A 27,986-nucleotide genomic window follows, 5' to 3' on the forward strand; every position below is an offset into this window, starting at 1 on the left:
TGAAATGGCTGATAACAGGGGGCAATAGACTGTATTCTCCTGTCCTACAGTAATCCTCTCCCCTGAAATGGCCGATAACAGGGGGCAATAGACTGTATTCTCCTGTCCTACAGTAATCCTCTCCCCTGAAATGGCTGATAACAGGGGGCAATAGACTGTATTCTCCTGTCCTACAGTCATCCTCTCCCCTGAAATGGCTGATAACAGGGAGCAATAGACTGTATTCTCCTGTCCTACAGTAATCCTCTCCCCTGAAATGGCTGATAACAGGGGGCAATAGACTGTATTCTCCTGTCCTACAGTCATCCTCTCCCCTGAAATGGCTGATAACAGGGGGCAATAGACTGTATTCTCCTGTCCTACAGTCGTCCTCTCCCCTGAAATGGCTGATAACAGGGGGCAATAGACTGTATTCTCCTGTCCTACAGTCATCCTCTCCCCTGAAATGGCTGATAACAGGGGGCAATAGACTGTATTCTCCTGTCCTACAGTCATCCTCTCCTCTGTAGTGGCTGATAACAGGGGGCCCCCTCTTGTCTCCTGGGCTCCAGGCTAATAGTTGTTGTCTGCCTGTAGGAAGCAGCTGTCTGTACAGGACTAGGTCAAGAATGTTTTTATTCACCGACAGCAAGCAGACAAAGACACAGTTTATGCAGTATGAAAGCCGCTTGCTGTGCTGGACTGGAATATCCTCTCCAAAGACCAGAGAATCCTTTGGGGCCCGGGGCCCCTGTACTGTGAAGGTCACCTAGTAAATGTGATTCCCATATATTCTGGGCAATTATAGGGACGGGCACATGTTGTGCATCACTCTGGGGGGAGAGGGGCCTGAGAATGATCCCCCCCAGGATCCCCAGTCTACATTGCAGTGACTACAGCGGGCACCAGAGCGCTCTAAATGTAGGCTATAATAGCGTCTATGTGAAATGGGGCCCCTCTAGAAGATTGCAGAGCATTGCACCCTTAGACTGATCCCTGTTACTCTCAGAGGGGAAATCTCCACAGTTCTGCGTCCGTTTTCTGGTAGAAAATGAGTCACACATTTTGGCGCAGGTGCCGTTTTGCGCCCAACTGTGAGACTTTTGCCAGTTTTACATTGTGTGGTCAGACATGTTTCACTCCAGATTTATCATGTGATTTCTGGAAAACCCATTAGGCGGTGGCGTAAAAACTGGAGACAGATTTCTGGACAAATAAGGGTCAGGTTTAAAGATGCGACAAATGTATCAAACAAGCTGCAACATTTGATAAATTTGACACAAATTCTGCAAACGTGAACTCCGGCGAAACTGTGTAGAAATATTCCATATATACTCCCTTAGAGGTGGGGGCGTCAGTCCTGCGGACGCCGGGGCAGGTCCCTGGTGCTCGGCGCGCCTGCGGTGTCCTCGACTGAGCTGCTCCCCGGACTCTAAAGGGTGAAGCTTTTAGGTAAGAAGCGGCAGGTGATCTCAGCTCTTCTGCAAGTCCTAATGCTCTTAAAAGCCACTCTCCCGCTCCTGTAATTGGGCCCCGGTAGTTAATGCGGAGTATTGACTGCATTACATGCTCCTGTGCATCCTCTCCGCTAATGCCCATCGCATCACCTCCTACATTTACCAATAGCCGTTAAAAGCAAATCATGAATCACCAGGAATCTTCCAGAAAGATGTCCAGAAGACACAATTTACAGCTGAGTTAATCCGGGTACATTAGCCAGACATGGAGCGCTGCTGATGTACAGGCAAGGGCAGAAGAGACAGGTGCGGGGCCCCGGGGACACCAAGGGCCAAGTATGGAAGCCTCTGTCAGTCACGTGCTGACAGTGAATAAAGCGTTCTGCAACTGTCTAAAACACTGCTGGTAAAATCTCTGCTTGCTGTCAGTGAATGGAGACATTCTTATTTACAGTCAGATGCCCTAACCTAGACTTGCTCACAGGGAAGGTTTGTTACAATGTATCCAATCCTCTGGGAGGAAACAGTCACACATTGGGGGTCATTCACTAACTCATTTACTTAACACCAGCTTGGTGTAACTCTTTAAATACCAATGCGACAAAATTTTGTCACATAGTAGTTTTTACTCAGTCCTTGCTACTGGGGAGTGGCGGGGGCGTAAGGACATCGCCCCAAAAAAATTTCACTAAAATTGATGTCTGTTTCCAGTCAGGGACTGGAGTAGATTTCATCATAGGCACGCGGACTGCCGGAGGAGGCGCCTAATTTACGACGATCACATCATCAACTGTGCCCATGCTGATAGATCCACATAGAATTTTAGGATTTGCCACAGATTTTCATGTTCTGTGTCTGCGGAATTACAGAGCCCGTAGTAGTTTCCACCCACCCTAAATGGCGCATCATCCTGTAGTGTTATACCGTCTTATTGTGCTGTGTGTGTCAGTCTTCACTGTCGTTCTGGCATTCTGTTCATAAACCAGGAAGCTATACAATCCTTGCAGATAGTAAAGTGCGGTACTGTAGTGACTATAAATCATACAATGAATGAAGTTTTTAGTAAATGACGTTTCAATGAATGAAGCGTGCAGCAGACATTTACGGCGTCTCCAGAGCTGCGCTCAAGACTGAAGAGGAACATTCACTTGAAGTAATAAAAAGAGCAGCACAATCAATAGATCGATAGACAAAGGACTTTTATTTCTGTCCCATTAACTACAGTCACATCTATTCCTGACTCTTCTCTCTCATCCCATTATTTCTTCAGTATGGCGTCTAATGTATTCATCAGTCTTTTCCATGCGAAGATCAGCAAAGACGGGCATCAGGTAAGTGACCGTCCACAAAAAGTATGAAAAAAGCAACATAAGTCCACTTGTAGTTGTTGCACAGTTTCTGCTGTACAGTACACTGCCTCTCTATACTGCACAGACCTGTATTATCTGCTGTACAGTACACTGCCTCTCCATACTACACAGACCTGTATTATCTGCTGTACAGTACACTGCCTCTCCATACCACACAGACCTGTATTATCTGCTGTACAGTACACTGCCTCTCCATACTACACAGACCTGTATTATCTGCTGTACAGTGCACTGCCTCTCCATACTGCACAGACCTGTATTCTCTGCTGTACAGTACACTGCCTCTCCATACTACACAGACCTGGATTATCTGCTGTACAGTACACTGCCTCTCCATACTGCACAGACCTGTATTATCTGCTGTACAGTACACTGCCTCTCCATACTACACACACCTGTATTATCTGCTGTACAGTACACTGCTTCTCCATACTACACAGACCTGTATTATCTGCTGTACAGTACACTGCCTCTCCATACTACACAGACCTGGATTATCTGCTGTACAGTACACTGCCTCTCCATACTACACAGACCTGTATTATCTGCTGTACAGTACACTGCTTCTCCATACTACACAGACCTGTATTATCTGCTGTACAGTACACTGCCTCTCCATACTACACAGACCTGGATTATCTGCTGTACAGTACACTGCCTCTCCATACTACACAGACCTGTATTATCTGCTGTACAGTACACTGCCTCTCCATACTACACAGACCTGTATTATCTGCTGTACAGTGCACTGCCTCTCCATACTACACAGACCTGTATTATCTGCTGTACAGTGCACTGCCTCTCCATACCACACAGACCTGTATTATCTGCTGTACAGTACACTGCCTCTCCATACTACACATACTACAGTACACTGCCTCTACATGTGCTGTCTTTCTTTGATGCACAAGGTTGTATTATCTGCTGTCCAGGAGACTGTGTCTCTGTGATGCACATACTTTTATAATCTGCTCTATGGCAGACTATATCTCTGTACAGACTTGTATTATATGCTATATAGTAGACCGTCTTTTTATGACCACAGGGTTGTATTATTTGCTATACAGTAGACTGTCACTCTGATGCACAGGGTTGTATTATCTGATATATAGTAGAGTGTCTATGATGTACAGGGTTTTATTATCTGCTATATAGTAGACTGTCTCTCTATGATGCACAGGGTTGTATTATCTGCTATATAGTAGACTGTCTCTCTATGATGCACAGGGTTGTATTATCTGCTATATAGTAGACTGTGTCTCTATGGTGCACAGGGTTGTATTATCTGCTATATAGTAGACTGTCTCTCTATGATGCACAGGGCTCTATTATCTGCTATATAGGAGACTAGCTATGATGCACAGAGTTGTATTATCAGCTATATAGTAGACTGTCTCTCTATGATGCACAGGGCTCTATTATCTGCTATATAGGAGACTAGCTATGATGCACAGGGCTGTGTTATCAGCTATATAGTAGACTGTCTCTCTATGATGCACAGGGCTCTATTATCTGCTATATAGGAGACTAGCTATGATGCACAGGGCTGTGTTATCTGCTATATAGTAGACTGTCTCTCTATGATGCACAGGGCTGTATTATCTGCTATATAGTAGACTGCCTCTCTATGATGCACAGGGCTGTGTTATCTGCTATATAGTAGACTGTCTCTCTATGATGCACAGGGCTGTGTTATCGGCTACATAGTAGACAAAGAAATAACATTTCAGTCCTGCAACCCATTGCAATCTACTGTCTGGCTCCTCTTATGCTGTGACTGCGCTGCCATCTCTGACCTGTTCATTCACAGCTTTGATGATCAGAGTCCATTTTCTCTTCTGCCACTTGCGCCTTTTTTTGTGAAGAACAATTTTTTCTTAAGTGCAATAATCAGATGCTCTTTTTTTCCTAAACATCCACCTCTCACCGACCAAGTCTTTAGAGGTTTGCAAACCATAAATGAATGGGATCTGGAGGATGTAACAGGAGCAGCAGAGCTTAGTGTCCCAATCAATGTTGACATAGAACACTACAACCCCCAATATGACCTGACCACTGGATGTGACCATAATAAAATTCGATTATTATACCACCTACACAGAGCACTACAACCCCCAACATGAACTAACCACTGGACATGACCATGATACAATTCTAATACTATACTATATACTGTACTCCGAGCACTACAACCCCCAACATGAACCAACCACTGGACATGAGCACAAAGCAAGTCTATAATCACAGCAGAGTGGCTGACTACTCCCATCCGGGGCAGGAGATCACAAGTCGCGGATCTGATCTGGGACTTGTTGTTCTCCTCCCTCGTCAGACATCTTCCCCACGGTTTATATCTCCATCATAGGACATGACGCTCTCAGGAGGATCTGCGTTTTCATAGACTATAGTGAGGTGTGTTTGTCGCAATGTATCAGCCACTAAACCCCAAATCCTGAATCAGAATCAATCCTCATCATTGTGTAATATTTGTATTCTTATTTTTATCTGCCTCTGGGAAAGCTGGGTAATAATAATCCGTGGGGGCCATATCGGTTGTTGCATCTGATGGTAGACAAGGACGGGGGACGCTAGGAAGCGAGCTGCAAACACTGCGTTACCCCAAATACAGGGGGTGTGGCTAAGGAGTAACAAATGTGTCAATCAACAGACACAAAAATTGTCACCGCCCATGACAAAGCGGACTCCTCCGACCAGCGCCCCCTACAGGTCACACTGGACACCTGACACCGCCAACGCACCAAGGGGAATATCCTAAAATCGATTCTGATGCACAAAGTGTCTTTATGGTTTCTGCAGATATTTTAGCACAGGGAATCCCGAATCTAAAGTAGTGGTCAACCCCCACCCATCATATATGCCCGGTATACACTGTCCATATGCCAGAAGTGTCCTCCATTACTAAGGGTCTTCACGACTGAAAATTGTGTCTGTTCACTTCCAGAGACAGTGCCACCCCTGTCTGCAGGCTGCGTCTGGTATTACAGCTCTGCTCCAATGAAGTGATCCGTATATTACATCACACACAAACTGCGGACAGGGCTGGCACTGTTTTTGGACAAAAGCAGCCATGATGCTTTTCACTACTGGAGAGCCCCTTCAAGCTTTCTTGTGGCGGCACAATCAGACAGTGTGGCCCTCGGAGCAGAAACGGCTGCATCAGCGAGAGTTCACTTCACCGTTAATTTTCTGTTCTTCTGGTCTGTCAGAAGAAGGGCTCGTTCACACGAATGTTTTTTGCGTTCTGTATACGGGCCGTTTATTGCGTTCCGTATACGGTCTGTATACGGAACCATTCATTTCAATGGGTCCGCAAAAAAAACAGAATGTACTCCGTGAGCATTCTGTTTCCGTATGTCCGCAATTCCGTTCCGCTAGATTTTGAGCATTGTCCTATTCTTGTACGCAAATCACGGTCCGTGGCTCCATTCAAGTCAATGGGTCCACAAAAAAAATGGAACACATCCGTATGTCTTCCATATCCGTTCCGTTTTTTGCAGAACCATCTATTGAAAGTTGTTATGCCCGGACCAATTTTTTCTATGTAATTACTGTATACTGTATAGGCCATACGGAAAAACGGGACGGAAAAATGGAACCCAAACGGAACCACAACGGAAACAAAAAACAGAACAACAGATCAGGAAAAAGTGGCCATACGGTCGTGTGAAAGAGGCCTTACAGAAAGAAAAAAAACGGATTCTGTGCGTCAGTTATGCACATCTGCCATACATCTGAGCCATTTCCACCTGAAATCCGTTTTTATTTGTCTAAAAAACGGATCTCAGACAAGAAATGCCTCAAAAGGATGCCAAATGTGCATATCACATACACAGGATCCGTTTTTTTACAGTATCAGCTTTTTCCTTAATTTTTCTGTTCTTTTGATGGATCAAAAGAACGAAAAAATAACGGTGATGTGAACTCTCTCTTAATCCTTCCAAAGCCGACAATAAAGATAATAATGTAACTAATAGAAAGAAAATATAACAAAATAAAATTAGAAACCAAATCCAAACGATGAGAATATAAATGACAATAATAATAATATTGATTCTGAATATCATAAGTTACTCCACAACTTCATGGTTCTATAAAAAAGATAATAATAATAATAATAATAATAATGATTCCAGGCGTGCAGTCTCGGTATTGCTGGATTCTCATGTATCGTGTTTTGATTTTTTAAGTGATATTTTTAACATTTCAATAAACTAGTTTTTCTGTAATATTTTGAAAGAAATACAACAAAACGCAGCATCGGAAAGGGGCACCGGGTGTGAATAAGGCCCAAGCCCCTGCTCCCCTCACTGCTTGGCTCTGCAGGATACACTGCGCCCCCACGTGTGTGTACTATGGCCCGATAACGCCTCCGAGAAATACTGCGCTGTCATACACGACTTTAATCTTTGAGCCCAATCTACACCTGTGTGACTACAAAAAGACCGGCGTAGCCTTAGGCCTCATGCACACGACCGTTCCGTTTTTTGCGGTCCGCAAATCACGGATCCACAAAAAATGGAAGCCCATTTTTTTTCGGGGCCACGGAACGGAGCAATGGATGCGGACAGAACACGGAGTGCCGTCCGCATCTTTTGCAGCCCCATTGAAGTGAATGGGTCCGCACCCGAGCCGCACATAATGCGTCTCGGATGCGGACCACAACAACGGCCGTGTGCATGAGGCCTTATTGGGATACAAGAAAGCATGACCAACAGAGGAGAACATCTCCATGAGGCCTCATGCACATGACCGCAAAATACAGATACCGACCATGTTCACGCCGGTGTAATAGTAGAACGGCGTATTCTTGTCTCTAACCAATAGGAAATTTTCTACAGTATGCAGGACTGACACATGGATGACATCCGTGCCTTGTCCGCATTTCTTGCAGTCCCATAGAAATTAATGGGTCTGCGCCCAAACTGCAGGACGGTGCGACCCGCGATGAATCTGCGTGATCTGAGACGTTTTTCACATTTTTCTAGTGATTTTCCATTTAATGTTATAAATGATCTACAGAAAAATCAATAGATATCGACAAGAGACGGCACAGCGTCTGCGCACGCAGTGGGGTCATGTGTCAGGGGGTCATCCTACACAATGTACGCATGTCACACGGTGTGGACGGGTCATCTTTAGTTATAAGGCAAAAAATTCCAGGTGTAATGAACAATGATATCTTTGAAACAATGTATTTTTGAAGCATACCTAATGTATCATGTGCAGATGTTTAGCGGATCTTGGTCTGCGGTGATTTTTTGGGAAATAAATAAAACACCACGAAAGAAGCTATCCTAAAAGAACCTCGGCCGGTGTCATCGTCCTCTATTTAAGATATAATGTAACGAGGACACGAATATCAGTGGTTACAATTAACGGAATGAAGTCGTTACTTTTTATCTGCTTGAAATCTCCTCACATTTATCACAGTATTGTCCTGCAGCATTTTACTGAATATGGCTGAGAACAGGGGGCAATAGACTGTATTCTCCTGTCCTACAGTCGTCCTCTCCCCTGAAATGGCTGATAACAGGGAGCAATAGACTGTATTCTCCTGTCCTACAGTCATCCTCTCCCCTGAAATGGCTGATAACAGGGAGCAATAGACTGTATTCTCCTGTCCTACAGTCATCCTCTCCCCTGAAATGGCTGATAACAGGGGGCAGTAGACTGTATTCTCCTGTCCTACAGTCATCCTCTCCCCTGAAATGGCTGATAACAGGGGGCAATAGACTGTATTCTCCTGTCCTACAGTCATCCTCTCCCCTGAAATGGCTGATAACAGGGAGAAATAGACTGTATTCTCCTGTCCTACAGTCATCCTCTCCACTGAAATGGCTGATAACAGGGGGCAATAGACTGTATTCTCCTGTCCTACAGTCATCCTCTCCACTGAAATGGCTGATAACAGGGGCAATAGACTGTATTCTCCTGTCCTACAGTCATCCTCTCCCCTGAAATGGCTGATAACAGGGGGCAATAGACTGTATTCTCCTGTCCTACAGTCATCCCCTCCCCTGAAATGGCTGATAACAGGGAGCAATAGACTGTATTCTCCTGTCCTACAGCCATCCTCTCCCCTGAAATGGCTGATAACAGGGGGCAATAGACTGTATTCTCCTGTCCTACAGTCATCCTCTCCCCTGAAATGGCTGATAACAGGGAGCAATAGACTGTATTCTCCTGTCCTACAGTCATCCTCTCCCCTGAAATGGCTGATAACAGGGAGCAATAGACTGTATTCTCCTGTCCTACAGTCATCCTCCCCCCTGAAATGGCAGATAACAGGGTGCAATAGACTGTATTCTCCTGTCCTACAGTCATCCTCCCCCCTGAAATGGCTGATAACAGGGGGCAATAGACTGTATTCTCCTGTCCTACAGTCATCCTCTCCCCTGAAATGGCTGATAACAGGGGGCAATAGACTGTATTCTCTTGTCCTACAGTCATCCTCTCTCCTGAAATGGCTGATAACAGGGGGCAATAGATTGTATTCTCCTGTCCTACAGTCATCCTCTCCCCTGAAATGGCTGATAACAGGGGGCAATAGACTGTATTCTCCTGTCCTACAGTCATCCTCTCCTCTGAAATGGCTGATAACAGGGGGCAATAGACTGTATTCTCCTGTCCTACAGTCATCCTCTCCCCTGAAATGGCTGATAACAGGGGGCAGTAGACTGTATTCTCCTGTCCTACAGTCATCCTCTCCACTGAAATGGCTGATAACAGGGGGCAATAGACTGTATTCTCCTGTCCTACAGTCATCCTCTCCACTGAAATGGCTGATAACAGGGGCAATAGACTGTATTCTCCTGTCCTACAGTCATCCTCTCCCCTGAAATGGCTGATAACAGGGGGCAATAGACTGTATTCTCCTGTCCTACAGTCATCCTCTCCCCTGAAATGGCTGATAACAGGGGGCAATAGACTGTATTCTCCTGTCCTACAGTCATCCTCCCCCCTGAAATGGCTGATAACAGGGGGCAATAGACTGTATTCTCCTGTCCTACAGTCATCCTCTCCCCTGAAATGGCTGATAACAGGGGGCAATAGACTGTATTCTCCTGTCCTACAGTCATCCTCTCCCCTGAAATGGCCGATAACAGGGGGCAATAGACTGTATTCTCCTGTCCTACAGTCATCCTCTCCTCTGAAATGGCTGATAACAGGGGGCAATAGACTGTATTCTCCTGTCCTACAGTCATCCTCTCCCCTGAAATGGCTGATAACAGGGGGCAATAGACTGTATTCTCCTGTCCTACAGTCATCCTCTGCCCTGAAATGGCTGATAACAGGGGGCAATAGACTGTATTCTCCTGTCCTACAGTCAGTCCTCTGCCCTGAAATGGCTGATAACAGGGGGCAATAGACTGCATTCTCCTGTCCTACAGTCATCCTCTCCCCTGAAATGGCTGATAACAGGGGGCCATAGACTGTATTCTCTTGTACTACAGTCATCCTCTCTCCAGCTGACCTCCTATAATAAATCATATAAAGTGCTGTATATAATACATGTCATGGGACAATATACTAATAATACACCATTGCTGCACAGACAGATGGATACTTTGAGCATTACAGTCATATAGATGGCGGTCGTTTTATGACTGATAACTCTCCGTTTATGACCATTGGATCCTGACACTTCTATAACAGGTGGGGACACAAGGATCCCCTCCAATCTCTGCGCTCGTTACCGTTAATCGCTGTCCTGATCACAGTACCAGAATATACATTGTGTGTGAATAGTACTGATATATGTGTCACCTTGTCAGCATTTATAATAGCTCCTCATATAACTCTCTAATCAACGCTCTCCATAATACTCTCTAATCACCGCTCTCCATATAACTCTCTAATCTCCGTTCTCCATATAACTCTCTAATCTCCGCTATCCATATAACTATAATCACCGCTCTTCATATAACTCTCTAATCTCCGCTCTCCATATAACTCTCTAATGACCGCTCTCCATAATACTCTCTAATCACCGCTCTCCATATTACTCTCTAATCACCGCTCTCCATATTACTCTCTAATCACCGCTCTCCATATAACTCTCTAATCTCCGCTCTCCATATAACTCTCTAATGACCGCTCTCCATATTACTCTCTAATCAACGCTCTCCATAATACTCTCTAATCTCCGCTCTCCATATAACTCTCTAATCACCGCTCTCCATATAACTCTCTAATCACCGCTCTCCATACTCTAATACCCTCTCCATATACCTAATCACCGCTCTCCATATTACTCTCTAATCTCCGCTCTCCATATACCTCTCTAATCACTGCTCTCCATATAACTCTCTAATCACCGCTCTCTATAATACTCTCTAATCACCGCTCTCCATATTACTCTCTAATCACCGCTCTCCATATTACTCTCTAATCACCGCTCTCCATATTACTCTTTAATCTCTGCTCTCCATATAACTCTCTAATCACCGCTCTCCATATAACTCTCTAATCACCGCTCTCCATATAACTCTCTAATCACCGCTCTCCATGTAACTCTCTAATCACCGCTCTCCATATAACTCTCTAATCACCGCTCTCCATATAACTCTCTAATCACCGCTCTCCATATAACTCTCTAATCACCGCTCTCCATATAACTCTCTAATCACCGCTCTCCATGTAACTCTCTAATCACCGCTCTCCATATAACTCTCTAATCACCGCTCTCCATATAACTCTCTAATCACTGCTCTCCATATAACTCTCTAATCACCTCTCCATATTACTCTCTAATCACCGCTCTCCATATAACTCTCTAATCACCGCTCTCCATATTACTCTCTAATCACCGCTCTCCATATAACTATAATCACTGCTCTCCATATAACTCTCTAATCACCGCTCTCCATATAACTATAATCACCGCTCTCCATATAACTATAATCACCGCTCTCCATATTACTCTCTAATCACTGCTCTCCATATTACTCTCTAATCACCGCTCTCTATAATACTCTCTAATCACCGCTCTCCATATAACTCTCTAATCACTGCTCTCCATATAACTCTCTAATCACCGCTCTCCATATAACTCTCTAATCACCGCTCTCCATATAACTCTCTAATCTCCGCTCTCCATATAACTCTCTAATCACCGCTCTCCATGTAACTCTCTAATCTCTGGTACTCTTCTATTGAGAAATTTATCTTCCTATGGGGATGATGGGGGTGATGATCACCTTGGCGATCCCTATATAACTTTACTACAGACATATGGTGGGAGGTCTGGGGGGTGCAGTGCTTCGCTCATTAACCCTGTCTCCTCCTCCTAAATATAAAATGGAAATGTCCCGTCTGGCCTCGGAGCAGTTCATCCGCAGCCGGCGGAGACGCTCGGCGCTCGGCCGTCACCCCCACAACTTCCAGCCGTAGTGGAGCCATTGTTATGGAGCTCGCCGGCCACATGCAGACACATTTATCCCGGCCCCATTTGCATATATATTGAAGCACATCTATAATGCATTGAGGAGAGGTCGCCATCAGCCCACCTACCGTCCTCCTTGTCTAGCACCATCATTTCAGGAGCCGAGAGGAGTCCGTCCCGGGGGTCAGCGCTTAATCTCCGACACAACTCAACCAGTCCCAGGAAAACAGCAAAGACAAACCACAGGCAGCCAAGCAGAGCGTCCGCCGCCGCCGCCACCGCCGAGCCCCGGCTCTCTGATTACCAACTTGTCCAGCTTTTAACCTAGAGGGCACTCAGCGAGAATTACATCCTTCAGGAAAGCACTTTACAAGAGCGATCGCGCCCCACTTTACCAGCAGGGAGACTGCGGGCGAGATCAGGGCTCTGCCGAGGACCCTCCTCCGCTGCCCACAATCATCTGTCTCAATGCAACTGCAGCTCGGAGGCGGCTTCTTTGGAAGTGTCTGTCCCCGGTGAATGCTGGATCCTTCCTGGATCACCCGGCAGCTAAACACGCAATCAACCGAGCAAAGAAAAGGAAAAAACGGGGAAGGGGGAGAAAAAAAAGGAAGAGAGAACGGAGCCGGAGCGGGGGTGCTGCCGCCGCCGCTGCTCCTGCCTCAATTTATCAGCTTTGTACTCGTGCTACTGAATAAATTCCAATCTCTTCCCATAGAGCCTTTATCCTACTGACACGGTTTAATGGGGGCTGAAGGCTGCTGCGCAGCGCCACCTGCAGACGCCACAGCGCCATTGCTACTAAGCCGAGCCCGCTCCTGGCCGGGGGGGGGGGGGGCATTTACTTAATGATGAGGTTTCCAGTTTTCTTGTCTCTACTTGTTGCCGGAATAATGGATCTAAAAAGCTGCAAATGAGAAATCGGAGGAATTGCAACATTTTATCCTCAATGTATCGATCCCGGCGACCACCAAAATCTCATCATCAGCAAAGCCTTGTCTCCACCTGCACAGACCCAAGGCGACTTTCACACTTCCGTTTTTGCTGGATCCGGCAGGGTTCAGCAAAAACGCTTCCGTTACTGACTTTCACGCTTTTGGCTTTCCGTTTGTGAGATCGGTTTAGGGCTCAGCGGTCCAAAACGGATCAGTTTGGCCCTAATGCATTCTGAATGGAAAAGGATCCGCTCAGAATGCGTCAGTTCACCTCCGATCCATCTCCATTCCTCTCTCCAGAGGCGGACACCGAAACGCTGCCTGCAGCCAAACGGATCCTGGCACACAATGTAAGTCAATGGGGACGGATCCGTTTTCACTGACACAATAGAAAACTGATCCATCATCCATTGACTTTCAATGGTGTTCAAGACGGATCCGTCATGGCTATGCTACAGATTATACAAACGGATCCGTTCTGAACGGATGCAGATGGTTGTATTATATGAACGGATCCGTCTGTGCAGATCCATGACGGATCCGCACCAGACGCGAGTGTGAAAGCAGCCTAATACAACCATCTGCATCCATTATGAACGGATCCGGTTTTATTATCTGCAACATAGCCAAGACGGATCCGTCATGAACACCACTGAAAGTCAATGGAGGACGGATCCGTTTTCTGTTGTGTCAGAGATAACAGATCCATCCCCATTGACTTGCATTGTGGGTCATGACGGATCCGTCTTGCTCCCCATCCCATGACAGAAAGAAAACCGCAGCACGCATAGGAACACAACCAAACGGAACAGAATGCATTCTGGCGCACTCCGTTCTGTTCAGTTACGTTTTGTCCACATTGACAATCAATGGGGACAAAACAGAAATGTTTTTTTTTTCCGGTATTGAGACCACATGACGGATCTCAATACCGGAAAATAGAAACGCGAGTGTGAAAGTCGCCTTAGACGCTTCACAGCTGAGGGTTTGCTACAGTTGTGTCCGGTGCAGACAATCTTCGGGAACCTAAGCACAGCAGCACGCGGCGCGCTCTCCTGGCACGCTCTCCTGACAGGATTATCTAGAATGGATTCCACGGTAGCAAACCCTCAGATGTGAACAGTCAGAAATGGACTAGAAACGCCAAGTCTAAGTGCAGACGTCTCGTCTGTCGTCACCGTGCTGCTGCCGACAGGACCGCCTTACATCTGCTGCCGCGTTTCTTCCCTGCTGAAGCCACCATGTATATATTAGGGGATTGCACTATGAGCAATTCCCTTCTTATGTTTTCGCCCGCTTTTCCCGCCGCTGATCCCCTCGACTATTACTCGACCTTCCCAGTAAAAGCGAATGTTTGACTTGGTGCAAATTGTGTAAAGTCTAAGAATTGGTGACGCTACATAATACGACAGGTTTGCGTGCGGCTATCAACGCTGCCGCTCCCTATAATACATCTGTCGCCACCACTGACAGCTCCTCGGCGATGCAGCTTTGTTTTAGCACTTGTTCCCCATCAGAAGCGTTCGGGTAAATGCTCACGTTCAGGATTCATGTGCGCACTGAAATCCGTAGGTGTTCGCAGGGAAATCCGTGTGGACAATCCGCATCAGTCGGTGCAGATTTGATGTGGATTTTTCTCTCCTCGTTGAAGTGAATGGAGAAAATCCGGTCAGGAAAAATAAAATAAATTGCTGCAGATTTTAAAATCCACACAGAAAAAAAAATCTGCATTGTGTACACGAGAATTCTCATAGAATACAATGTACATGACCTACGGTGCGGATTTCCCACACGCAATCCTGATCATTTAGCCTTAAAGGGGTCCTCTCACCTTCAGTAAGTGGCATTAATGATGTAGAGAAAGTTAATACAAGGCACTTACTAATGTATTGTGATTATCCATCAGCGGTGGTCGTGCTTGCGCACTATAGGAAAAAGCGTAGGCCTCGGCTTCTCTGGTGGCCAGGACCGTGGGAGCGCACATAGGGTAGTGCTTTTTCCTATAGTCTGCAAGCGCAGCCACTGCTGCCGGATTGCAGGGTGGTCTGTAACCATGGAAACGAGCCGTGTATAATGCGATGAAAAAATAAATCCGGCCAGCAAAGGAGGCAACATGGAGAATCACAATACATTAGGAAGTGCCTGGTAGTAACTTTCTCTACATGATAAATGCTATTTAAACCTTTAAAAGGGGTTTCCCATCCAATGGAAGAAGAGCTGCAGAATCAGTCACTACCCAGTGTGCAATCTTCCATCCTTGCTATAATGTAATCATCCCTCTATGTGCTGACAGCTGCAGTGTAAAGTATGGAGGTGTTCAGCCTCTGATCATACAACCTGGAGCCCTGAGCATAGCTGTGTCCTACTTTTGCTCCTGTGTAATTTATTTTAGATGCTTGTTGCATTGATCTCATTAGGAGAATCGGAAATGCGTTTTAGTTTCCTCTTCCTCCGCTAGCAGTGATGGAATGGACGGATATGTGCATGATGATGATACAATGTATCCAATCACTGGCACCATTTACACCGAGCGGTTGTGGCCACAGTCTCTTATTGTAGGATCGGTTGTAGAACTATTCGCCATCTGTAAGCCCTGCCCCCACTGGCGGCCGCCATCATCTATAGATATATAGGCCCTGATTTGTCATGCTTTAAAAAGTTCAAAAAGTTGCAAAATGGGGAGTTTGTGACTTTTTGGACTTATCAACGTTTTTGCATTTTTCCACCGCTCACTCCGGTTTTGAAATATGGGCGTGGAAGTGGGCGTGGCCTGCTACGTTAATGAGATTCACTTCACATTTATCACTTTTACAAAGTTACGATCTGCCTGCAGTAGGAGGCGGAATAGGAAAGCTGGAGCAGCTCCTCCAGACAGAAGTGTAAGGTTTAAGGATGGGGCCGATTCATCAAACAACATGCGACAAAGTGCGACAGCGCAGAGCTGACTGCAGATATTCCCCTCATGATAAATTCCCCCATAGTGTTAATTAGTCGCTGTTTTCCATAAAGCAAATTCTAGGTGCTGCATCCTATTAACGAATCTCCTGGGACGTTCCTGACAAGCGTAATGTATGAGGCGGCGCGCGCACAACATCTGGCAACACACTGACCAGGTAATTAGTGAGGCAAAAAATCCAAAAAAACAAGAAGAGAAGAGAATTATACTATTTATAGTTTAGAACTTCCCTGGTGGCGGCCATTATGGAGACACATAACGCCGTGTATGCTGACCCTACCTCTAATGATAATGCGATGACTGCTGACCTCACCTCTAATCAAATGAGAGGACGCTGCTGACACTATGCTTTAATGATGAGATGACTGCTGATCCCACCCGCTAATGATAATGAGATGACTCTGCCGACCCTGCCCTCTAAACAAATGACATGACTCTGCTGATCTAATGATGAGATGACTCTGCTGACCCTGCCCTATAAACAAATGACATGACTCTGCTGACCCCTCCCTATAATGATAATGAGATGACTCTGCTGACCCTGTGCTTAAGTGATGAGATGACAGCTGAAACCACCCTCTAAAGCGATAACTGTTGACTTCCCCCTCTAATGATAATGAGATGACTGCTGACTTCACACTCTAATGAAAATGAGATTACTCTGCTGTTCCTACCCTCTAAAGAGATCAGATGACTCTGCTGACTCTGATCTCTAATGTCCATGAGATGATACTGCTGCCTTCTAATAACTGTGAAACGACTCTGGTGACTCTGTCCTTGGATGAAAACGAGATGACTTTGCTGACCCCACCCTCTAATGAAACAAGATGACTCTTCTGACCCTACCCTATAATGATAATAAGATGAGAGGACTCTGCTAACCCTGTCCCAGTCTACACAGTGTAGCTGAAAAGTACGCTGTTGGATCTGGGAATTGTCTGCTACAGTAAAAACTTTTTCAAGTTTCGCATAGCCACAAAAAATAAAGAAAAAGTACATGTAAATTTTTGACAGGACTTTCCCTTTAAGGCCACAAATTTCCATGCACAATTTCTAATATGAAAACCATTTAAAAAACCAAATAGTTATTATTTACTAATAAGTAAATACATTTAAGAAATATGAAAATGTAAAACAACAAATAGCAAATAAAATATACCAGATTTTTCTGGCTATCCTCCCTGGTTCCATTCACTGACATTCACACATTGAAAAACGATATGAATATTTGCTGTCCCCTCCTTGGCTGTGACAATCCCATCATGTGAAAATGTCTCAGAAGTTGGTTCCTTGCAATGTCAAAACGTCTCAAACATAATGCAAAGATTCAGAGAACTTGGCCCCTTCAGTATCAGCCAAAATCAGGAGTGAAACCTACAGAGGCAAAAGGAGTCGGGGAGAGGGGAAAAGGGTCCGGGCTACTTTCAACTTAAGTGTTTATCATCATCTAATGTATTATCATCTCCCGCCATAGACCCCACGATAACGAGCTCCAGGGTCATTTCTATAGAAAACTGCAGGAGAAATTAAACAGATGGAATAAATTAAAAAAAAAAATTGGAAAAAAATAGTTAGAACTTGAGATCACACGAGTTATAAACGGAAAAGATAAATAAATAAATAAAATAATAATAGTAACAATATAATAACAAACACTCTTGCCATGTTCTACAATGTTCCTGGAGTGGATTGGGATTTCGCCTCCGTCGCGGGCTCTGGCAGTGACGGGGTTAACCCCACACTGTGGTTTCGCTCTATAAATGTAACTAATCGTGTTGTTGCCGCTCGTCTGTCTGACATAAAGCCGAGTGACAGGTTTATGACGCATCGTAATAAGTCAAATATTTTCACATAAAGATTACTCTACCCAAAAATAAAAGGATTCTGCCAATTTCGGTTTTATGCTGGAACCAAACAAACAAAAGTGCGGCCGCCGCTCCCCACCGATCGCCAACACTCCCCCCCCCCCCCCGCGATCCCCGCCGCTCCCCACCGATCGCCAACACTCCCCCCCCCCCCCGCCGCTCGGCTGTGAGTTTCATAAAATGATTCTTATTTTTAATAAAAGGAAAATAAGAGAAAATATTTAAAGGGAAATGATGTGTCAGCGACCGGTACGAGAATCCGGAGCACACAAATTGCAGCAAAAAATATTATATCCCTGACCTGACGTAAGAGACAGACAGGATAGACAGACAGGATAGACAGACAGGATAGACAGATAGATATGAGATAGATAAAATACAGGGTAGATAGATAGAGTAGCAAACAGGCAGCACTCCAAAATCAGTAGAAAATGAAAAAAATGCTTTTATTCACCCAAGTGGATACACAACGTTTCGGCTCAACACTAGAGCCTTTCTCAAGCTGGAGAAGTGTTGAGCCGAAACGTTGTGTATCCACTTGGGTGAATAAAAGCATTTTTTTCATTTTCTACTGATTTTGGAGTGCTGCCTGTTTGCTACTTTGTGTATTGGGCAATAGTCTAGTCCCTTCGGGCGTGCATCCTTTTTTATTTAAGTTGGATGTAGTGCTGCCAGATTATTGCTTTAGATAGATAGATATGAGATAGATAGATAGATAGATAGATAGATAGATAGGAGATAGATAGATATGAGATAGATAGATAGATAGATAGGAGATAGATAGATAGATAGATAGATAGATAGATAGATAGATAGGAGATAGATAGATAGATAGATAGATAGATAGATAGATATGAGATAGATAGATAGATATGAGATAGATATAAGATAGATAGATATGAGATAGATAGATATGAGATAGATAGATAATAGATAGATATAAGATAGATAGATAGATAGATAGATAGATAGATAGATATGAGATAGATAGATAGAGAGATAGATAGATATGAGATAGATAGATAGAGAGATAGATAGATAGAAGAGACAGATATTAGATAGATATGAGATAGATATAAGATATATAGATAGATAGATATGAGATAGATAGATAGAGAGATAGATAGATAGATAGATAGATAGAAGAGACAGATATTAGATAGATATGAGATAGATAGAGAGATAGATAGATATAAGATAGAGAGATAGATAGATAGAAGAGACAGATATTAGATAGATATGAGATAGATATTAGACAGATATTAGATAGATATTAGATAGATCCATTAGATTATAACTTGTATTCACTGTAGACAGATTTTAGCTGTAAATTGAGGGCGAGTGATCACCACAGGAGACAGAGGAGTTTGATAAGTGGAGAAAGAGGCATTTATCTTGATTTTCTCATATTCACTTGTAAAATTAACTTTTGACAAAAACTTCAAACAAAAATCACTCTTTAAAGCTTTAGGGAACGGCTACAGGGCGATTCTGGGTGTGATGTGTCAGTGTCAAGCATCACAGTGTAGCAGAGCTGATACAGGAAGGAATGGGTTTGCAGTGTGACTCATGTTTGCTGTGGCCAAGACATATGAATTGCTAAAAGTCCAACAGTGTGTTACATGGGACTGCAGGTGACATATAGGGCAGTACTACTTCCAGCTGTGCTTCACATGTACCCGCAGGCTGTTCCGGTCTGGGAGTGAGAGGGGGGGGGGGGGGGGGGGGTCTCATCCTTTGGCCTTTAGGCCTTTATATATTTGTAGACGATCGGTAGCATCTCCTGCACCTTTCATGAGATCTTCCAGTGTGACAACCCTCATCATCCAGTCATCTTGTTGGCTTTGAGTTTTCCGAGTTCACTGTGATGTCTTGAAAGAGCTGACCGTCAGATGTGCGGCTCTGCTCTTGGCTGGGGAAGCTCCTGCTGGGCTCCGGGCTCTACGGCAGCGCGCCCTCCGCTCGTAGCCCTCAGCTACACGTACTGAAAATGTCACTTACTTTGCATGATTAAAGGAAGCGTTACGCACAGGAGTATTGATCAGCGCGGCCTGCAATCTTTTTAAGTCATTTCATTGCGGCGTAATGAAAAATATGCTACTTAAAACAGAATCTCCAATTACTTCCAGCGCGGCCGCCATGCAGGATTCGCCGTCTGTATAAATTTTTATTACCGGAAAGAACAGATTGGCACAGAATGTAAAGTGGCATTAGTGGAGGTGCAATCATGTCCACTCCAGCTATAATGGAGCAGCAAGGTGACCTCTGCCGCCGCCAGACAAGATGGAGCCGGGGCGAAGGTGTGGCCGATACTGGAAATCAAGGGGAACTCCACCTGGAGTCATGGACTGGAGTAATACCACAGGTGGCACTCCGACCAAAGGACAGAAACAGAGATCCTGGAAGTGTCGTGATTATCGGCTCCATTTGTTATAAAGCTGCCAGGGATTTCTATGTATGAACATCACTATCATAAGAGTGTAAGCTCCTGGGTCAAGGGCTGTCTGGGGAGATTGTCGCTGTCAAGTTTATTGTGGAGTTTCCTCATAATGTCTGTGCCTGTTTTATAGCATTGTGCTCTGATGATGGAGGTGTATATTATATGTGTATTACTACTCCTTATATATGTCTATATACAGTCCCACAATGTTACATACAGTCTACAGTCACTATATACAGCCCTACAATGTTACATACAGTCTACTGTCATTATATACAGCCCTACAATGTTACATACAGTCTACAGTCACTATATACAGCCCTACAATGTTACATACAGTCTACTGTCACTATATACAGTCCCACAATGTTACATATAGTCTACAGTCACTATATACAGTCCCACAATGTTACATATAGTCTACAGTCACTATATACAGCCCTACAATGTTACATACAGTCTACTGTCACTATATACAGTCCCACAATGTTACATATAGTCTACTGTCACTATATACAGTCCTAAAATGTTACATACAGTCTACAGTCACTATATACAGCCCTACAATGTTACATACAGTCTACTGTCACTATATACAGTGCCACAATGTTACATACAGTCTACAGTCACTATATACAGTCCCACAATGTTACATACAGTCTACAGTCACTATATACAGTCCCACAATGTCACATACAGTCTACAGTCACTATATACAGCCCTACAATGTTACATACAGTCTACAGTCACTATATACAGTCCCACAATGTTACATACAGTCTACTGTCATTATATACAGTGCCACAATGTTACATACAGTCTACAGTCACTATATACAGTCCCACAATGTCACATACAGTCTACAGTCACTATATACAGCCCTACAATGTTACATACAGTCTACAGTCACTATATACAGTCCCACAATGTTACACATAGTCTACAGTCACTATATACAGTCCCACAATGTCACATACAGTCTACAGTCACTATATACAGTCCCACAATGTTACATACAGTCTACAGTCACTATATACAGTCCCACAATGTTACATATAGTCTACAGTCACTATATACAGCCCTACAATGTTACATACAGTCTACTGTCACTATATACAGCCCTACAATGTTACATACAGTCTACAGTCACTATATACAGCCCTACAATGTTACATACAGTCTACAGTCACTATATACAGTCCCACAATGTTACATATAGTCTACAGTCACTATATACAGCCCTACAATGTTACATACAGTCTACTGTCACTATATACAGTCCCACAATGTTACATATAGTCTACTGTCACTATATACAGTCCTAAAATGTTACATACAGTCTACAGTCACTATATACAGTCCCACAATGTTACATACAGTCTACTGTCACTATATACAGCCCTACAATGTTACATACAGTCTACTGTCATTATATACAGTCCCACAATGTTACATACAGTCTACAGTCATTATATACAGTCCCACAATGTTACATACAGTCTACTGTCACTGTATACAGTCCCACAAAGTTACATTTAGTCTACAGTCACTATGTACAGTCCCACAATGTTACATATAGTCTTCTGCAAAAACAAAAGGGGGGTTAGTCAGCACATCCCAATGCGCAGGTGCACGCTGCCATGGCTAGAACCAGATAAAGTACAATAATGCCATAGTCACAAAAAATATTATAGTGCTAATGCTACGCTTATTTATCAAGTGAGATGCTTGTACAAAACCATTTCGGCCCGTCTGCCAAACGTCAAGGCGATCTCTGTAAGACGGGAACCTAACACCAAATACTACCTGTTATGCACCATAATGGCCGCCATAAAGTTCAGAAAGTGTTGGTTCCACATGCATGCTGGGTCCACTCTGCCTTTTACCATTTTTGGTGCCATAATGGCCTCCATTACTTCAAGGGGATGCAGGTACCAACATGCATTCCGGGCCCACTACCTGCATCCCCTGGAAGTAATGGAGACCATTATGAAGTAGAACTGGTTTAGTTGCCTATAGCATCCAATCAGATTCCACAATTCATTTTCCAAAGGAGCTGTCAAAAATAAAATGTGGAATTGGACTGGTTGCAACTAAGCCAGTTCTACATTACACCAGTTTCATAATGTCCTACATAATATCCTTGTCACGTTATATAGAATCTGACACACACACACATATATATATATATATATATATATATATATAGATAGATAGAGAGAGAGAGAGAGAGAGAGAGAGAGAGAGAGGAAATGTCAGTCCCTCCACTTCACACATTTTGGAGCGACTTAAACTAATGGAGTGGGCGTCACGAGGCAGAAAGTGGGCGGCGTGGGACTCAGACATTATAATTCACATCAGAAGACTGACAAACCATAACCAAGATGCACACCAGCCACTTCCTGGCCGAGGCTCGGGTCCGGTGCTCGGACGGCCCCTATAGAGTTGTACAGCTGTAAATAACTGTGGTGTATCTGACACCTGCGGGAGACGGATAAAGGTGGGTGCGTAAAACGCTGCCTGTAATAAACGCCCCCCATAGTCCCACCTAGATTATATATAGTCTCATGTTATATGCAGTCTTGCAAAGTTATAGATAGATACACATAATATACCTCATATTACACGTACGTAGGGTCATATATATGTATATAGCCTCATGTTATACATAGTGTCATATTGTTACGTATATTCATACAGTCCCACAGCATTACATATGGTCTTGCACCTTTACATATAGTCCCGCACTGTTACATACAGTCCCACACTGTTACATACAGTCCCACACCGTTACATACAGTCCCACACCAATACATACAGTCCCACACCAATACATACAGTCCCACACTGTTACTTATAGACCCACACCAATACATACAGTCCCACACTGTTACTTATAGACCCACACCGTTACATACAGTCCCACACTGTTACATACAGTCCCACACTGTTACTTATAGTCCCACACTGTTACTTATAGTCCCACACTGTTACTTATAGTCCCACACTGTTACTTATAGTCCCACACTGTTACTTATAGTCCCACACTGTTACATACAGTCCCACACTGTTACTTATAGTCCCAAACTGTTACATACAGTCCCACACTGTTACATACAGTCCCACACTGTTACTTATAGTCCCACACTGTTACTTATAGTCCCACACTGTTACTTATAGTCCCACACTGTTACATACAGTCCCACACTGTTACTTATAGTCCCACACTGTTACATACAGTCCCACACTGTTACATACAGTCCCACACTGTTACTTATAGACCCACACCGTTACATACAGTTCCACACTGTTACATACAGTCCCACAATGTTACATACAGTCCCACAATGTTACATACAGTCCCAAAATGTTACATACAGTCCCACAGTTACTTATAGTCTCTCACTGTTACATATAGTCCCACAGTTACTTATAGTCCCACACAGTTACATATAGTCTTGCACCGTTACATACAGTCCCACACCGTTAGTTATAGTCTCGCACCGTTACATACAGTCCCACAATGTTACATACAGTCCCACACCGTTACATACAGTCCCAAACCGTTACATACAGTCCCACACCGTTACATACAGTCCCAAACCGTTACATACAGTCCCACACCGTTACATACAGTTCCACACCGTTACATACAGTCCCACACCGTTACATACAGTCCCACACCGTTACATACAGTCCCACACCGTTACATACAGTCCCACACCGTTACATACAGTCCCACACCGTTACATACAGTCCCACACCGTTACATACAGTCCCACACCGTTACATACAGTCCCACACCGTTACATACAGTCCCACACTGTTACTTATAGACCCACACCGTTACATACAGTCCCACACTGTTACTTATAGTCCCACACTGTTACATACAGTCCCACACTGTTACTTATAGTCCCACACTGTTACATACAGTCCCACACTGTTACTTATAGACCCACACCGTTACATACAGTCCCACACTGTTACTTATAGTCCCACACTGTTACATACAGTCCCACACTGTTACTTATAGACCCACACTGTCACTTATAGTCTCGCACCGTTACATACAGTCCCACACTGTTACATACAGTCCCACACCGTTACATACAGTCCCACACCGTTACATACAGTCCCACACCGTTACATACAGTCCCACACTGTTACATACAGTCCCACACCGTTACATACAGTCCCACACCGTTACATACAGTCCCACACCGTTACATACAGTCCCACACCGTTACATACAGTCCCACACCGTTACATACAGTCCCACACCGTTACATACAGTCCCACACCGTTACATATAGTTCTACACAGTTCTTGGATCAAGTTTCTCTGTCCAGTTCTGGACTTTGGAAAACAGTAGAACTGGAAGGACCATCTCCAGAACTTATAGCGAGCCGCTGGAGGGGGCGAAACACTCCCTGACAGAAGCACCGTACCCCCTGCTCCCCCTGATGTAGCACACGGTGCACACTCCATCACCAGGCGCACAGCTCATCCTTCTCGTGCATTTGTCGTCTTGGAGACACCTGCCCCCGTCTTATCCTAAAGTGCAAATAACGACCCTCTCAGATCTGAAGCCGCCGCTCTCTACTCTCCGATAATTGCACCTTTTTAACAGGAGATCAATGTCAGACATCTGGCCGGCTATTAAAAGCGACGGCTGCAGCCACAGAAGCCTCTTTTGGAGATGGATTGGAAAGATTTTAAGTAAAGTGCTGGCGCTGACACTGATCCTGAAAGGTGAAATGCCCCTCACCAGCTGCCGAGGCCGAAACCGAGGAACCGGCAACTCCATTAACCCTTCCCTGCCTGCAGGTCCCTAATATCTGACTACCGTAAACCCAGCGTCTGCAAGTACACAGCTCGTAATGTGGTGAGGATGATGAGGGTGATGACAAACTAAGGCCAATAACTAATGACTCAACTCCATTAACCCTTCCCTGTCCGCAGGTCCCCTAATATCTGACTACAGTAAACCTAGTGTCAGGCGCACAGCTCATCGTGAGAATGGATGTCCGGTTGTGCACAAGCCATGACTCTCCACACAACGTCGCCCATTCTGTCTCATTGTCGCCTCCTTCAACCCTGGATTTTCAACCTTTGCAAAATTTCCTATTCTTCAATTAAGAAATAATTTGCATCTTTCCCTGAGAATCGTCTGCCCCCCCTCGGCCCTTCCCAGTCCCTGCAGCCAGACGAGATCTGCCGACAACCCCAAACTTGCTTCCCGTCCTTCACATGTCTCATTTGAAAAGTAAATTAGTTCCGCTACAGCCCAAGGATTTCTCCCTCAGCGGCGTCTGATGCCTCCTGCTCCAGTCTATTAATAGGAGGAATCTGCAGACACCGGGAATCAATGAGCCCAAAAAACCCAGAGATGAGAGAGCGAAGGAGCCCGCAGCAATCACAGCACCGCCATCTGTGCAAGGCTAGGGAAGTAAGAGAGGGGTGCGCAGGAGGGTGCAGAGAGGTGTATGGGTGCGCAGGAGGGTGCAGAGAGGTGTACGGAGAGGGGTGCACAGGAGGGTGCAGAGAGGTGTACGGAGAGGGGTGCACAGGAGGGTGCAGAGAGGTGTACGGAGAGGGGTGCGCAGGAGGGTGCAGAGAGGTGTACGGAGAGGGGTGCGCAGGAGGGTGCAGAGAGGTGTACGGAGAGGGGTGCGCAGGAGGGTGCAGAGAGGTGTACGGAGAGGGGTGCGCAGGAGGGTGCAGAGAGGTGTATGGAGAGGGGTGCGCAGGAGGGTGCAGAGAGGTGTATGGAGAGGGGTGCGCAGGAGGGTGGAGAGAGGTGTACGGAGAGGGGTGCGCAGGAGGGTGCAGAGAGGTGTACGGAGAGGGGTGCGCAGGAGGGTGGAGAGAGGTGTACGGAGAGGGGTGCGCAGGAGGGTGGAGAGAGGTGTATGGAGAGGGGTGCGCAGGAGGGTGCAGAGAGGTGTACGGAGAGGGGTGCGCAGGAGGGTGCAGAGAGGTGTACGGAGAGGGGTGCGCAGGAGGGTGCAGAGAGGTGTACGGAGAGGGGTGCACAGGAGGGTGCAGAGAGGTGTACGGAGAGGGGTGCGCAGGAGGGTGCAGAGAGGTGTACGGAGAGGGGTGCGCAGGAGGGTGCAGAGAGGTGTATGGAGAGGGGTGCGCAGGAGGGTGCAGAGAGGTGTATGGAGAGGGGTGCGCAGGAGGGTGCAGAGAAGTGTATGGAGAGGGGTGCACAGGAGGGTGCAGAGAGGTGTATGGAGAGGGGTGCACAGGAGGGTGCAAAGAGGTGTACGGAGAGGGGTGCGCAGGAGGGTGCAGAGAGGGGTGCACAGGAGGGTGCAGAGAGGTGTGTGGAGAGGGGTGCACAGGAGGGTGCAGAGAGGTGTATGGAGAGGGGTGCACAGGAGGATGCAGAGAGGTGTACTGAGAGGGGTGCGCAGGAGGGTGCAGAGAGGGGTGCAGAGAGGGGTGCAGAGAGGGGAACACAGAGAAGTACAAAAAGTGGTGCACAGCAGGGTACAGAGAGGGCAACAGAAAAGTACAGACAGGGGTGCACAGAGAAGTGCAAAAAGGGGTGCACAGCAGGGTGCAGAGAGGGGTGTGTAGCAGGGTGTAGAGAGGGCAACTCAGAGAAGTACAGACAGGGGTGCACAGACAAGTGCAAAAAGGGGTGCAGAGCAGGGTGCGCAGCAGGGTGCAGAGAGGGGTGCGCAGAGAAGTACAGACAGGGGTGCACAGAGAAGTACAAAAAGGGGTGCACAGCAGGGGGAAGAATTGAGCGCAGAGAGAGTAGAGAGCTGGGTGGGGTGCACAGCAGGGTGCAGAGCAAAGTGATGAAAAAGTAGGGAACATTTTGGAGTACAGACCGCTGTGAAGAGGTGAGCAGCCAGGCTGCAAAAAGAGAAGGGAACAGAGAGGTGAGCAGAGACAGCGGGGACCAGAGGGGAGCAGTCAGCAGAGATAGTACGGAGCCGGGTACAGAGCCACCCCATACGCACAGCCCCCGCACCGGTAATAGGAAGAAGTGTCCGTGCACTCACCGTCCTCCTTGTCCAGCACCATCCCCCCGGGGGCTGCAGGGAGCCCGGCCGCTCCGCCGTCACCGGGAGCCTCCAACACGGAGAGGAGAGAAGACCGAGCCGGATCACATCCACAGACCGCCCCTCCGCCGCGGAAACTACAGCCCCCGGGGCCCCCCTGTCATGTGAGGAGCCGCTGCTGGGGGCCCCGAAGTCTGAAATTATATTCTGAGGAGCAATAATAGTAAATGATCTCCCGGAGACTGTGCTGCTGGTTCTGCTGCTGCTGGTTCTGCTGCTGCTGCCTGTGCTGCTGGTTCTGCTTGTCCAGCTATCTGTGCTGCTTGTTCTGCTGGTTTTGCTGCCTGTGCTGCTGGTTCTGCTGCTGGTTCTGCTTGTCCTGCTATCTGTGCTGCTTGTTCTTCTGCTGGTTCTGCTGCCTGTGCTGCTGGTTCTGCTAACTATGCTGCTTGTTCTGCTGCTGGTTGTGCTGCCTGTGCTGCTTGTTCTTCTGCTTGTTCTGCTATCTGTGCTGCTGGTTCTGCTATCTGTGCTGCTTGTTCTGCTATCTGTG

General features: G+C 45.8%; 1 protein-coding gene across 2 annotated transcripts in view; it reads right to left on the reverse strand.

Annotated features, from left to right (window-relative positions):
- The window catches only part of LMO1 (LIM domain only 1), an 85,510-nt gene extending 57,828 nt beyond the window's left edge, over positions 1-27,682 (reverse strand). Inside the window, exon 1 of one of the 2 annotated variants that reach the window (XM_044270608.1) lies at positions 27,434-27,682. In XM_044270608.1, the coding sequence (XP_044126543.1) occupies positions 27,434-27,455 (22 nt within the window). In that variant the 5' untranslated portion in view covers positions 27,456-27,682. Of the gene's footprint in view, positions 1-12,340; positions 12,480-27,433 lie in introns of those variants that run through there. The other variant, XM_044270607.1, reaches the window with a different exon arrangement.
- Positions 27,683-27,986: the final 304 nt, after the last annotated feature.

The sequence above is a fragment of the Bufo gargarizans genome, chromosome 10 (assembly GCF_014858855.1).
Source record: "Bufo gargarizans isolate SCDJY-AF-19 chromosome 10, ASM1485885v1, whole genome shotgun sequence".
NCBI classification, from domain to species: Eukaryota; Metazoa; Chordata; class Amphibia; order Anura; family Bufonidae; genus Bufo; species Bufo gargarizans.